Raw genomic sequence first — 10426 nt, forward strand, 5'->3', positions numbered from 1 at the left:
CCGTTATGCCAAATTAACAGCAGATAACATTTATAAATTGGGAAATGTCTCACATTACAGTCAACCACAACTCATTTACCCACAAGTCTGTCTTGTCTTTTCAATATATCGCTAAGCTTGCCATCTTTCTCTGCATCAACTCTCCTCTCTGCACTCTGGTGCGCTCTGATACGCCGGCAGAGCATCATGAGCTGCCAATGCATCCACTCATAAGCATTCATTTCACAGCCAAAGCTGTAGAGATGCTTCAGTTAGAGGCACCCGGTGTATCAATCTATCTGAAAATTATTTTACCCCTTAAAGAATTCCATCAGTGACGGAAATCATGCTCTGTGGAGGAGTAAAGAAGTTTCAGAGCTGTTGGAATAAACACAAACATAAGAAATCAAGATGATGATATTTGTCACACAGATTTCTGAGAAGCAGTTTAATAATTCAGTTTTTAGATTTACTTCACTGGATTTTTCTGAACCAAATGTTCTTCAGTCTGATGCTCTTTTTTTCTGACTGGTAGACACATGTTAAAAATCTGACACTTAAAGTGTGTGCTGATCTAAAATGAGGCCACTCAGAGATATTAAAACAAAGCATTAAAAACAAATTCCCAATTTTGATGTAATAATATTCAAGATTAAATGATCGAAAACTGTGAGTAACATTGATTCGTCATCATCTTTCCTATCTACCTGCTTTTAAAAGCCGAAGAGGTTTTATTTTTACCAGTGTCCATTTGTATCTACTTGTTTGTTGCTTACTTGTTTGTTTACCTTTGTTTGTTAGCTTGTTTGCTTAATGGATGGACTTTGCAAACAAAGCCAGAGAGATATCCTTGAAACCTAGTGAAGGATGGAGAACGGTCCATGAAGAGTCGTCTACGCTTTTGGTGCATATCCAAGTTTTTAAAAAAAATCTTTTATAGCTTAATTTAGCATTCTTTCCCTAATTATGAATTAACTACTGAAGTTAATTCCACATTTTATGAACAAGTGAGGTCCATTTATTGTGTTGTATGATCACAAAAGATATTTATGAATAGTGACACTGGACCAATGTTTTATACCCCACCATGACTTTCAATTGTGGAAAGTCACTGAAAACCTTGAGACTTGAGATGGAACGTCCAGTGACACGACTCCAATGTGAAAGAAGACGCAAACAACTGACTGTCTCTTCTTGTAGAACACGGGAGACTGGCACGCGGCTACATCTCATCTGACACATGGATACAAAGAAGCGGTGTCTCACTCCAACCTCAAGCAGATGGAGATATATCTTCCTCCTTCAAAATTGCGTTCAAATGAAAATAATTTTATCCTGGGGGGACACAAACCTGACAGCCTACCCATCTTCTTTACCCTCAGCAACAAAATCTTACAGCCATTGTTCTCTTTTTCTAAACCACATAACTCCAAAAGGAAATCTCCCCTGTCTCCAACCCCCTATATTCTCCAGACAAGCAGTTTATCTTCCTGTCTACAGGCACAGCAGACTAAACACACTCACTAATAGAGGGGGTTTTCTGTCCAAGGTAAGCCTGTCTAGAGGCAGCAGAGCTTGAATACACTGTTGGAACAGCATACAGCATCCATATGCTATATCAGCCCTACATCATTAGAATAAATGTTCAGACACATGCACATGGAGTGAAAGCTTCCCATAAAATGCTTGTTGACACAATAATGGAGACAACCAACGTAAATAAGTAAGACCTGAAAGCAGAAAAATGCAAACTGGTGGAAAATCATTGTTGGGTCAGACTATGTTTAAAACAAGCAGTAGGGAAAACCAAAAAAATACAGCCACGTGCTGTCATCCAGCGTGATCAAAGTGGATAAATATGTGAATTTACAGGATTTATTTGAAGTTTTTTTACATTAAAAACTTCACAAACTTGGAAAAGCATAGGGCAGGTTGTGTTTAGTTAACTGGTGGTGAGAGAGGGCAGTAGCTCTGTGGTGATGTTCGTTCACAGCCATGTGACAATTTAGTGTAAATGAGTGTTGAACCGTGACAGTTGTCTGTAGGGCTTTACAGTAAGATTTAATGCCTCCGTGCGTTTAAAAGAAGAAAGAGTCAACTAAAATATTAGAACCTGCTATCATCTTAAAAGCTTGCAGACATATTCACATATATTATGCATACCTCATAATTCTTAATTAGATGTAATTTCAAAATATCAGTATAGAGTACAGTTAGTAAAGAGCATCACTGCCTCCTGCTGGACAGGAAGTGAGTCTACAGACAGATAGCAACAAACAAAAAATAACGTACTGTATTTGTTGTCACTGATCCAGAAATTTAAATCGAACTAAGAGTGTTAAATAAACTAAATGTTCTGATGGTACTGTTATTTACCTACTGGTAATAATATCAAAGAAAAACATGCATGATTTGAGCTGTTGATTACATAAGACAATGTGACACAGACAAGCAGAACTTTCATCCTGATTTCATTATGTTATTGGTATCACAAGATTATCTCCTAACTAATTTAATATTATTAAACCAAACCAATCTCATCCTTAACATCCTCTATTGGTGCTGTTATTCAATCATGGATGTGCATAGCAGATTTTAAAAGGAACTCTGAGGAGAACACTGAGACAAAAATTTTATATTTTTTTAGGATTCGTGGCACAAACAATGCAGAAAATATCCACCATGTAGATATATCTAACTTGTGTGAGCCAGTGCCAACAAAAGTCAGGTTCCTTGCCATTACCTTTAAGTGTCGTAATTTCAGTAGTATTAAAATGCTTTATAATATGGGCTGACTTGACAATTGCTGGCGAGAAAGTAACCAGCAGACATCTACTTACCCTTCATCATCACCACTGAGAATTTTGCTCTGATTGTAATTATTACTTACATAGAAATAAAAGCAGTGTTTTACTTCTGCATGATTACAGTTGGCCCCTGTAGAGTGTTATTTTTCCACTTATCTAAGCCTGAAACACATCACCTGTCATATTCCCTTGTAACATGTAAATTGTGGTTTGAAGCTGGGCTTGTTTTTCTGAAGCCACATCAGTTTTGTGTTAATTGAGCTTGACTCTATTATTGATAGTTATTAGTCATTGTTTCACTGCATGTTTCCCGAGCAAACAAGGATACGCTAAAACAGCTTCTCAGTTTCTAAGGTGGATTCTTGCCTCCAGATCTGTGGAGGTAAAACTGGTTTCCATAGTTACACTGTGTGTGAATAAGTTGTAACATCATCCCTCAAAGTACGTTGTCAAGGGAGACATAAAAATTTAGGACAGTGTCTGATTTGTGCTTAAATAGAAATTTTGACCTACCATCAGTGATTTTTAAATTGTGCTTTGGTCAAATTGCAAATTGTACTAGCCTTGATGCACATAGAACTTTGATTACCTGTTATCTTCCTTCAACATCATGAAGAATCTGAAAATAAGCTGCTTTAGCCATCTTCTTGCTTGTATGTACTGTACCTTTGATAGTTTATAATTTTTAATTGTTCATTGTTTTTTAATTCTTTATAACACTTTGCGTTGCATGTTGTCTGAAAAGTAGTCTATAAATAAAGTTGATTTGATTTCATACTGTCTATTACTGAAATTAGATTTGAAAGCAGGGTGGTGTCCCTCCCTTTCTTACAACACACTGCTAAAATACTGCAGTTATCTAATACTAAACTGTGCATATTATTTAATTTTAAAATTAAGATAAAAGACCTGGTTAATATATGTGCTGTATAAAGTAGTACAAATAGTTAAAGCACAGACGATAGATAGATAGATAGATAGATAGATAGATAGATAGATAGATAGATAGATAGATAGATAGATAGATAGATAGATAGATAGATAGATAGATAGATAGATAGATAGATAGATAGATAGATAGATAGATAGATAGATAGATAGATAGATAGATAGATAGATAGATAGATAGATAGATAGATAGATGTTGCTCTTTGTGGTTGTAATCGAGCTGTCTCATAATATCGTGACGTCATTTGGCTCCTCCTCTTGCGCAAACGTCATCGTGATCCGGAAATTGACAGTCCCGTGATGCTGGAGGAGTGCTAGCATAGCAGGAGAATGACTTAAACTCCCGGCTGGACTCGTCCGTCAAACTTTTCTCCGGGTTCCTGTCAGATAACGGTTTGTTGCCGCTCATCGACATGTTTCTACCGGGGCCGGCGGCCGTCGCTGGACGTGTCGCTCCGCCACAGCGTTAGGAGGAGGGATGAAGCCGCGCAGAGGACCTATCGGGATGCCGTTTCGTTAGCTTTAATAGAGCCTGGAGCCACAGGCTAGCGGGCTAGTTTATCCAACAATTTACACTCTGCTCTACAGAACGAGGCATGGCGTTTATGTTGGAGCAGCTGTCCGATTTCGGAGACTATACTGGCTGTAAAGAACTGACTGAAATCTTTAACGTGTCAACTAATGAGCTGAAACTTGTTCTGTCAAATGTTCGTGTGAGCCCAGATGGACGTCACCTCCATGTCCTCCTCTGTAAGCCTCAGCTGGGTCTCCTGACTTTTGACAAGAATGAGATCACCCAGGTTGTCCACAACCAGAAGAGGTTGGAGCTGTGCTTAAAACGAGCTGTGCCTGTTGTGGATGTTTTATATTTGGATCACAGTAACAGCAGCAGCAAACAAGCAGCAGCTGTGGTGGTTTATGAGGATGGAAAGGCTGAGTTTTGGAGATTCAAGGAGGGCAAAGGCAGCTGGCACCTCTCATACACATCGGACTTGTGCAACAGCCCCCGAGCAAAAGTGGTGTCCGTCTGTGCCTGTTCCAATCTGATCATCTGGTGTGAGGAGAGACCACCTTCAGAGAGCGCCCCGTCCCTCGGCTCCACACGGAATCAGCTGACATACTGCGTTTGCCGGCGTGAATTCGATGTACAGGAGGCCATCATCAGCTTGGGGGGAGTTAAAATCGCCCTTCACAACAACCCTAAATTCAGGGTGGTCAGCTCAGGAGAATATGTTTATCTCCTACCTGACTTGAAAGCAAAGTCGATGATGAGCATTTCCAGTTGTTTTCTTTCATGTTCCCCATTTCATGAAACCTTTACAATCCACACCACGTGTAAGAACGCTCCCCTGAAAAGGTTTTCAGCTAAAGAGTCTGACTTTAAAAGGTTGGTGACAGACTGTGTGGGATATTTATCTGCTCTTGAACCACCTGAGATCTACGACTTCTCTCCTACCGGCTGTGGCGGCCTGCTTCTGCTGCTCAGCACAGGCCGAGTGTGTGTTCTTCAGAAAGAAGGGATGTTGCGACAGGTGTACAAACTATCAGACAACTACTTGGTGAAATCTAGCACTCACACGAGCATCTGCCTCTATGAAGACACACTGGCACTGCTGATTGGGCGAAACCTGTATCTGGTTGATGTGAATTGCGGGAGAGAGCTGCAAAAGATCACCCTAAAGAGAGAGGGCTTATTATTTGTGAACCGAGCCAAAAGATTCTTACCTCACCTACTCTCAGATAATGGACTTTTTGTGATGACTAACAAAGAGTCAGAATCCAGAGATCACAAGCCGTCTGGTTTCAGCACAGCAGAGAACATTCACCCTGGAGCCCGCCTGGTAGAGGCAGTCTTTGAGGAGGCCTGTAAATATTACCAGCAGAGGAGCCTTAGCAGGACCCAACTCACTGTTGACACGCTAAAGAAAGGAGGCAGGTTCCAGGCTCCCATCTCTTTAGCCTCCATCCTCAGGAACTACCTTAGCAATGAGTCAAATCAGAAAGCAGAGTGCTTCCTGAATAGAGAAGCTGGGTTTATTGCGGGGCAAGATAAACTAATGGGGTCTCTGGAGGTTGAGCTGAAGGTTCTGGTGTCTCTGGAGGAGGTGAAGGCCCATTTAGTGAGAGCAAGTCTGAAAGAATTGGAGGTATTGTGTGAGAATCTGGTTGAAAAAGAGGTAGCCAGACTGCTGTCGTGTGCAGAGCTGGATAAAGAGGCTCTGCTTTACCTCAATTTCATCTTCAGCATGTTCCCTTGCCAGGTGTGGAGGGCTGCACAGGCTGCTCTTCAGTTACACCACAATGGAGAGGGGTCTCTGTCCAGCAGTGCTCCCCCAGATGTGTGGAAAACTGTCCTCAATCCCGCCCCGGCAACCAGTGCCTCCCTCGTCTTCACAAACGGGAAACAGAAACGCAGCCTAAGCGTTGATCACGCTAACTGTAAACCTAAAAGCCCCTCTCGCCCAGCGGTCCTTCCTGTGTTTGAGCTCCTCTGCCAGTCGATCTTACAATTCAAACCCAACTTGCTGCCCAGGTTCCTGGAACTGGCGCAGCAGCAGCAGGGCGCAGCCGGATTGGGCCTGAGCCTGGCCTCTTCATCCTGGAGCTTCTCCGCCTCAGGCGAACGAGGAGGGGGAAGCGCAGAGAAGAACGTGCCGCTCTATAAACGAACTCTCTACATCCTGTATAACCTGAGCCCAGACGCAGACCAGCACCAGGACTTGGAGGTGGAGCTGCTGCTGGTCAGTGGGCGGCCCACCGCCATCCTCCAGGCTCTGAGGATCCTCATGGCGAAGCACCAGTGGGAAAGGGTCACACAGGTGGCCCAGGAGTTCTGCAAGAAGAGTCCCCTGCTGAACAAAGAGATTTTCATCGCTCTGCTGTGTGAGGTCTCCCAACACAGAGAACTGGACCCCTACCTGGATCTGCTGTGGGTGCTGTGCCCAGAGGACTTCACTGTCACCAATATTCTAAACTTGGTGCTAAAAAACCTCCCCTCTCCCAACAATCCCCCTTCATCCCCCTCCTTCTGCACATCCAGCATGGCCTCCTCCCCCTCTCCTCCCTTTGCCGACCACCAGAGCAGCCAGTTGACCATCGGGCTGCTGAAACCTCTGCTGAGGAAAGTCCTTCAGAGACAGACCAAACCCAACCAGTGTTACGCCGACATCCTCCGGTCGCCGTCGTTCCCTCCTCCCGTGCCTCCACGCCATGCCACAGAACAATCCGGATCCATCGCAGATCCCATCACAGACTCCGCTATAGACGACAACATCATCACAGCTCCTCCTGCAGAGACACCAGAACAGCAAACAATCCAGAGGACGAGCGTGGAACTACCAGCAACCCAGTTTGACTGACTTACAGAGAGATTGATAGAAGGTGGAAAACTTTCCACTGTAAATCTGAACACACTGTGAGGGTGTGTTTGCACTGACAGTCAAATTAAAACCAAATACCAGTGTTTTCCAGTTATCATATCTGTGTAATAAATGTAACTGATATTTGGTCATGTTTAAAATAATTGGTGTCAATGAAGAATACCTAGAATCTGTGAAACGACTACTGAAGCTCTTACCGGTGTAAATCCAGCAGGTCATTTTATGTATGTTTGTGTCTCTGCTGCCTTATTTATCTGCTATGCCTTAACTGCATGTGAAAGAGTTTCAATGAATTTCCTTCATCAGAATGCCAACATATTATTGTACTGTATATATCTGTCAGTGTACAAAAAAAAAAGTAGTTGTCCTATTTGTGGATGGTAATGTGTGTATTTAAAGTGATTGATGTCTGCTGATTGCAGCTACAAATAGTTGCCTTTAACCTGTTGATGTCAAAAAGTGTTGACGGTGTAATCTGCTGAGTGTCCCGACAAGCTGGCCTTTGTGTTCAAATGTTTGTTTTAAATGAGGTAAGGATTACAAGAGGAGGAGGAGGAGAGGAAAGGGTGTTGCTAACTTTGTGCTTAACCTTTAAAGAGCTTCAAACATTAACTTGGTTTGAATGGTCTCAAACAGACCACAAACCCAAAATCTTCAGCATATATTTGCTCAGACTTTCTCATTAGTCACCTCCAGACTCCGTCTTGTCCTCTCTGATAGCTCACAGCGACATTCCAAACTAAATCTGCAGTGAAATGACTCACAGTTTGATTTCAAATTAAATTTTGGAGATAATTCTGTTAGGGTTTCAGTATGGGTTGGGCAGTTGTGACTAATATAGGCACCCTGCTGCTACTCATCATGTACGTCTTCCTCGGTGGAGCCAGAGAGGGTAATGTTATTAGAGATGTGAGGCCCTCTGTCTTCTTCATCCTATTACTTTATGCTCTGAAACTGATTGCACATAAATGTATCACCCTATTCTGTACTCTTTATGTCCTGTTTTTGATTCATATGTTGACATGAATGTTTTCTCATTAAGTGTTTCAAATGATATAAAAGTGCCTGATGTCGTAAATGTGGATCCTTCCAGGACAGAACACTTTGGGCTGTCTTTGGGGAAGTTGAACCCCCTCAGCGCTGCCTTGGTGAGTCCTTCTGAAGTGTAGGGTGACAATCAGAAATCGCTGCAGAGCAGTAATGTGCCTTCCACAGCGCGGTTGTTCATTTACAGGGTAGTGTCACATTCCTGCCGTGTCTGCAGAAGAACCACAGGTTGATCACAGGCTCTGTATTATTTTTATTGAGAGCAACAGCTTATGGCGTCTGCGGTTAGTGGCCCTTTTGTAAAGATATTTCAATTTTAATGCTGGTTTCTAAATTTTGTTTGAATGGTGAAATACCATAATTATTCTCTGAACCCTTGAACATGCATGGCAAAATTGATTCAGTGCCATCAGACAGTTAATGGAGAACTGCAGGCTTCTCCACACAGCTTGTTGTGACTACTCGGATGTTAAACATTAACTTGGCCTGTGCTATGCTTTTAGTTTGTGTGAACAAATAGGAAGTCCTTTTGGATTTTCTTGACAATGTGTTGCATTTGTATTGATTAATGCTCTGTTTACATTTGGTGACGCTCTTGTTTAGCTGTAATTGAAAAGTGTACAAGTATTTATGATTAGATGCTGTAAGCTATTAAACTGACAATGAAAATTATTTTTGTTCTCTTAACTGTTCTGCATTCCCACAGTGTAATACAATTCATTATTGTGCTGCAAATAATCTTTGAAATGCTCAGGATTATTGATAACAGTATATTCTGCAGTGACTTTCCTGTAGGATGCACAGTAAACCGAATGGATAGATAAATAGATATACAGTATACTTCATTAATCCCGGAGGAAATTGCACAAATAGTCATGAATAGTCAAATAGCATGAATCGTCAAGTAATACATTTATATGTCAGCTACTGTCTTTTAATGGTACTTCCAAACATCCCATCCACCCTCTTTTCAGCTCCATTACCTTTTCATCAGTCTTATCACACTAGTGAGCCACAACCATTTGAAGGACCACGTACCAATCAATTTAAACAACCAACACAACAAGGCTAACGCTCATTGGTCCAGTGATGCATTTATTGCACCTAATTTAGAAAAACAAAGGTGTAAAGTGGGGGTTATTTTATGCTTTTCATAGAAAAATCCACTTAAGCTTTTAAATCACCGTCTGAATCAACTTCATGTGGAGAATGCTGGCTCTTCCAGCCTGCAAGCAGGTTCCACACGGTGTGACGACATGGTGGCAGGAGTTGAGTTAAACCAGAGATGAAAAGTTCGACATCTTAAGTGTGAAAGGACACATTAACAAAGAGCAGCTATAACTGACATCTAACATTCAGTCTCTGACATTGCTTTATTTTAATTGACTTTCCATCCTACCTCTTGTATAATGTGGTTTTGATTTCTGCTGATTCGTCTTATTATAGATGCAATGTAAGCAATGATGAATGCAAGCAGATGCTGGCAGTGTAGTACAGTATATGTGCAGAGCTGCACCAGTCACACCAGGTGAAGGACATTTCCAAAACATTAAAATACATTCACAGATGCTGATATTTATTTTCTACCTCCTGTTTAATGGAGTCTGTTGAATTAACAACCATAACGCAGTTCCAGTTTATTGCATATGCCTCTGGATTTTAAGTGGATCATCAGCCTCACATTTAATGGATCATCAGCCATATTGAATTTGTACTTTCAGCCTAGAGTTATGATTTAATTTCTGTGCTGTGAGGTCAAATACATCATTTATGCAGACAGTTTGGGTCATTGCAAACGTCAAGGACAAAGGGCTGCATGAATGTGCTCTTTTAGATGGATGAAAAGCTTTCTCTGATTTGATTTAGAGGATAAAGAGAACCCCTCTTTGCATTGTCTTACCTCATTACATCACCAGCACACTGCAGGCTCTGATCTATTGCTTTAAATGTCCTTTACCACACAATGTGTCTGTTAGGGTATCACAACTATTTAATCTTTCAGCTCAACAGTTTTTCCTCTTCTAATATGGTAATTCATCTCCACAGGGTCACATGAGAGGGATACATGATCAAGAACCATCACAAAGGTACATTCTGTCCATTACCATAGTGAATCATTCAAAGAATGCTTTAAATAAACAGCATCTAAACAAACACGCAGCTCACCTATAAAGTAATAAAAAGCTCCAAACATGAACTGTGTGAACAGTCATAAGAGCTGACCTGAAGTCAGAATGTTGTGTCACAACTGCGTTCATCCATCCA

At 41.5% G+C, this 10426-nt stretch overlaps 1 protein-coding gene across 1 annotated transcript; it reads left to right on the forward strand.

Annotated features, from left to right (window-relative positions):
• The first annotated feature begins 4022 nt into the window (after window positions 1–4022).
• LOC137603555 (BLOC-2 complex member HPS6) lies at window positions 4023–8817 on the forward strand. The gene has a single exon (XM_068327130.1). The coding sequence runs from the start codon at window positions 4331–4333 to the stop codon at window positions 7091–7093; it is 2763 nt and encodes a 920-aa protein (XP_068183231.1). The 5' UTR covers window positions 4023–4330; the 3' UTR covers window positions 7094–8817.
• Window positions 8818–10426: the final 1609 nt, after the last annotated feature.

This window comes from Antennarius striatus, chromosome 11 (genome assembly GCF_040054535.1).
Source record: "Antennarius striatus isolate MH-2024 chromosome 11, ASM4005453v1, whole genome shotgun sequence".
NCBI classification, from domain to species: domain Eukaryota; kingdom Metazoa; phylum Chordata; class Actinopteri; order Lophiiformes; family Antennariidae; genus Antennarius; species Antennarius striatus.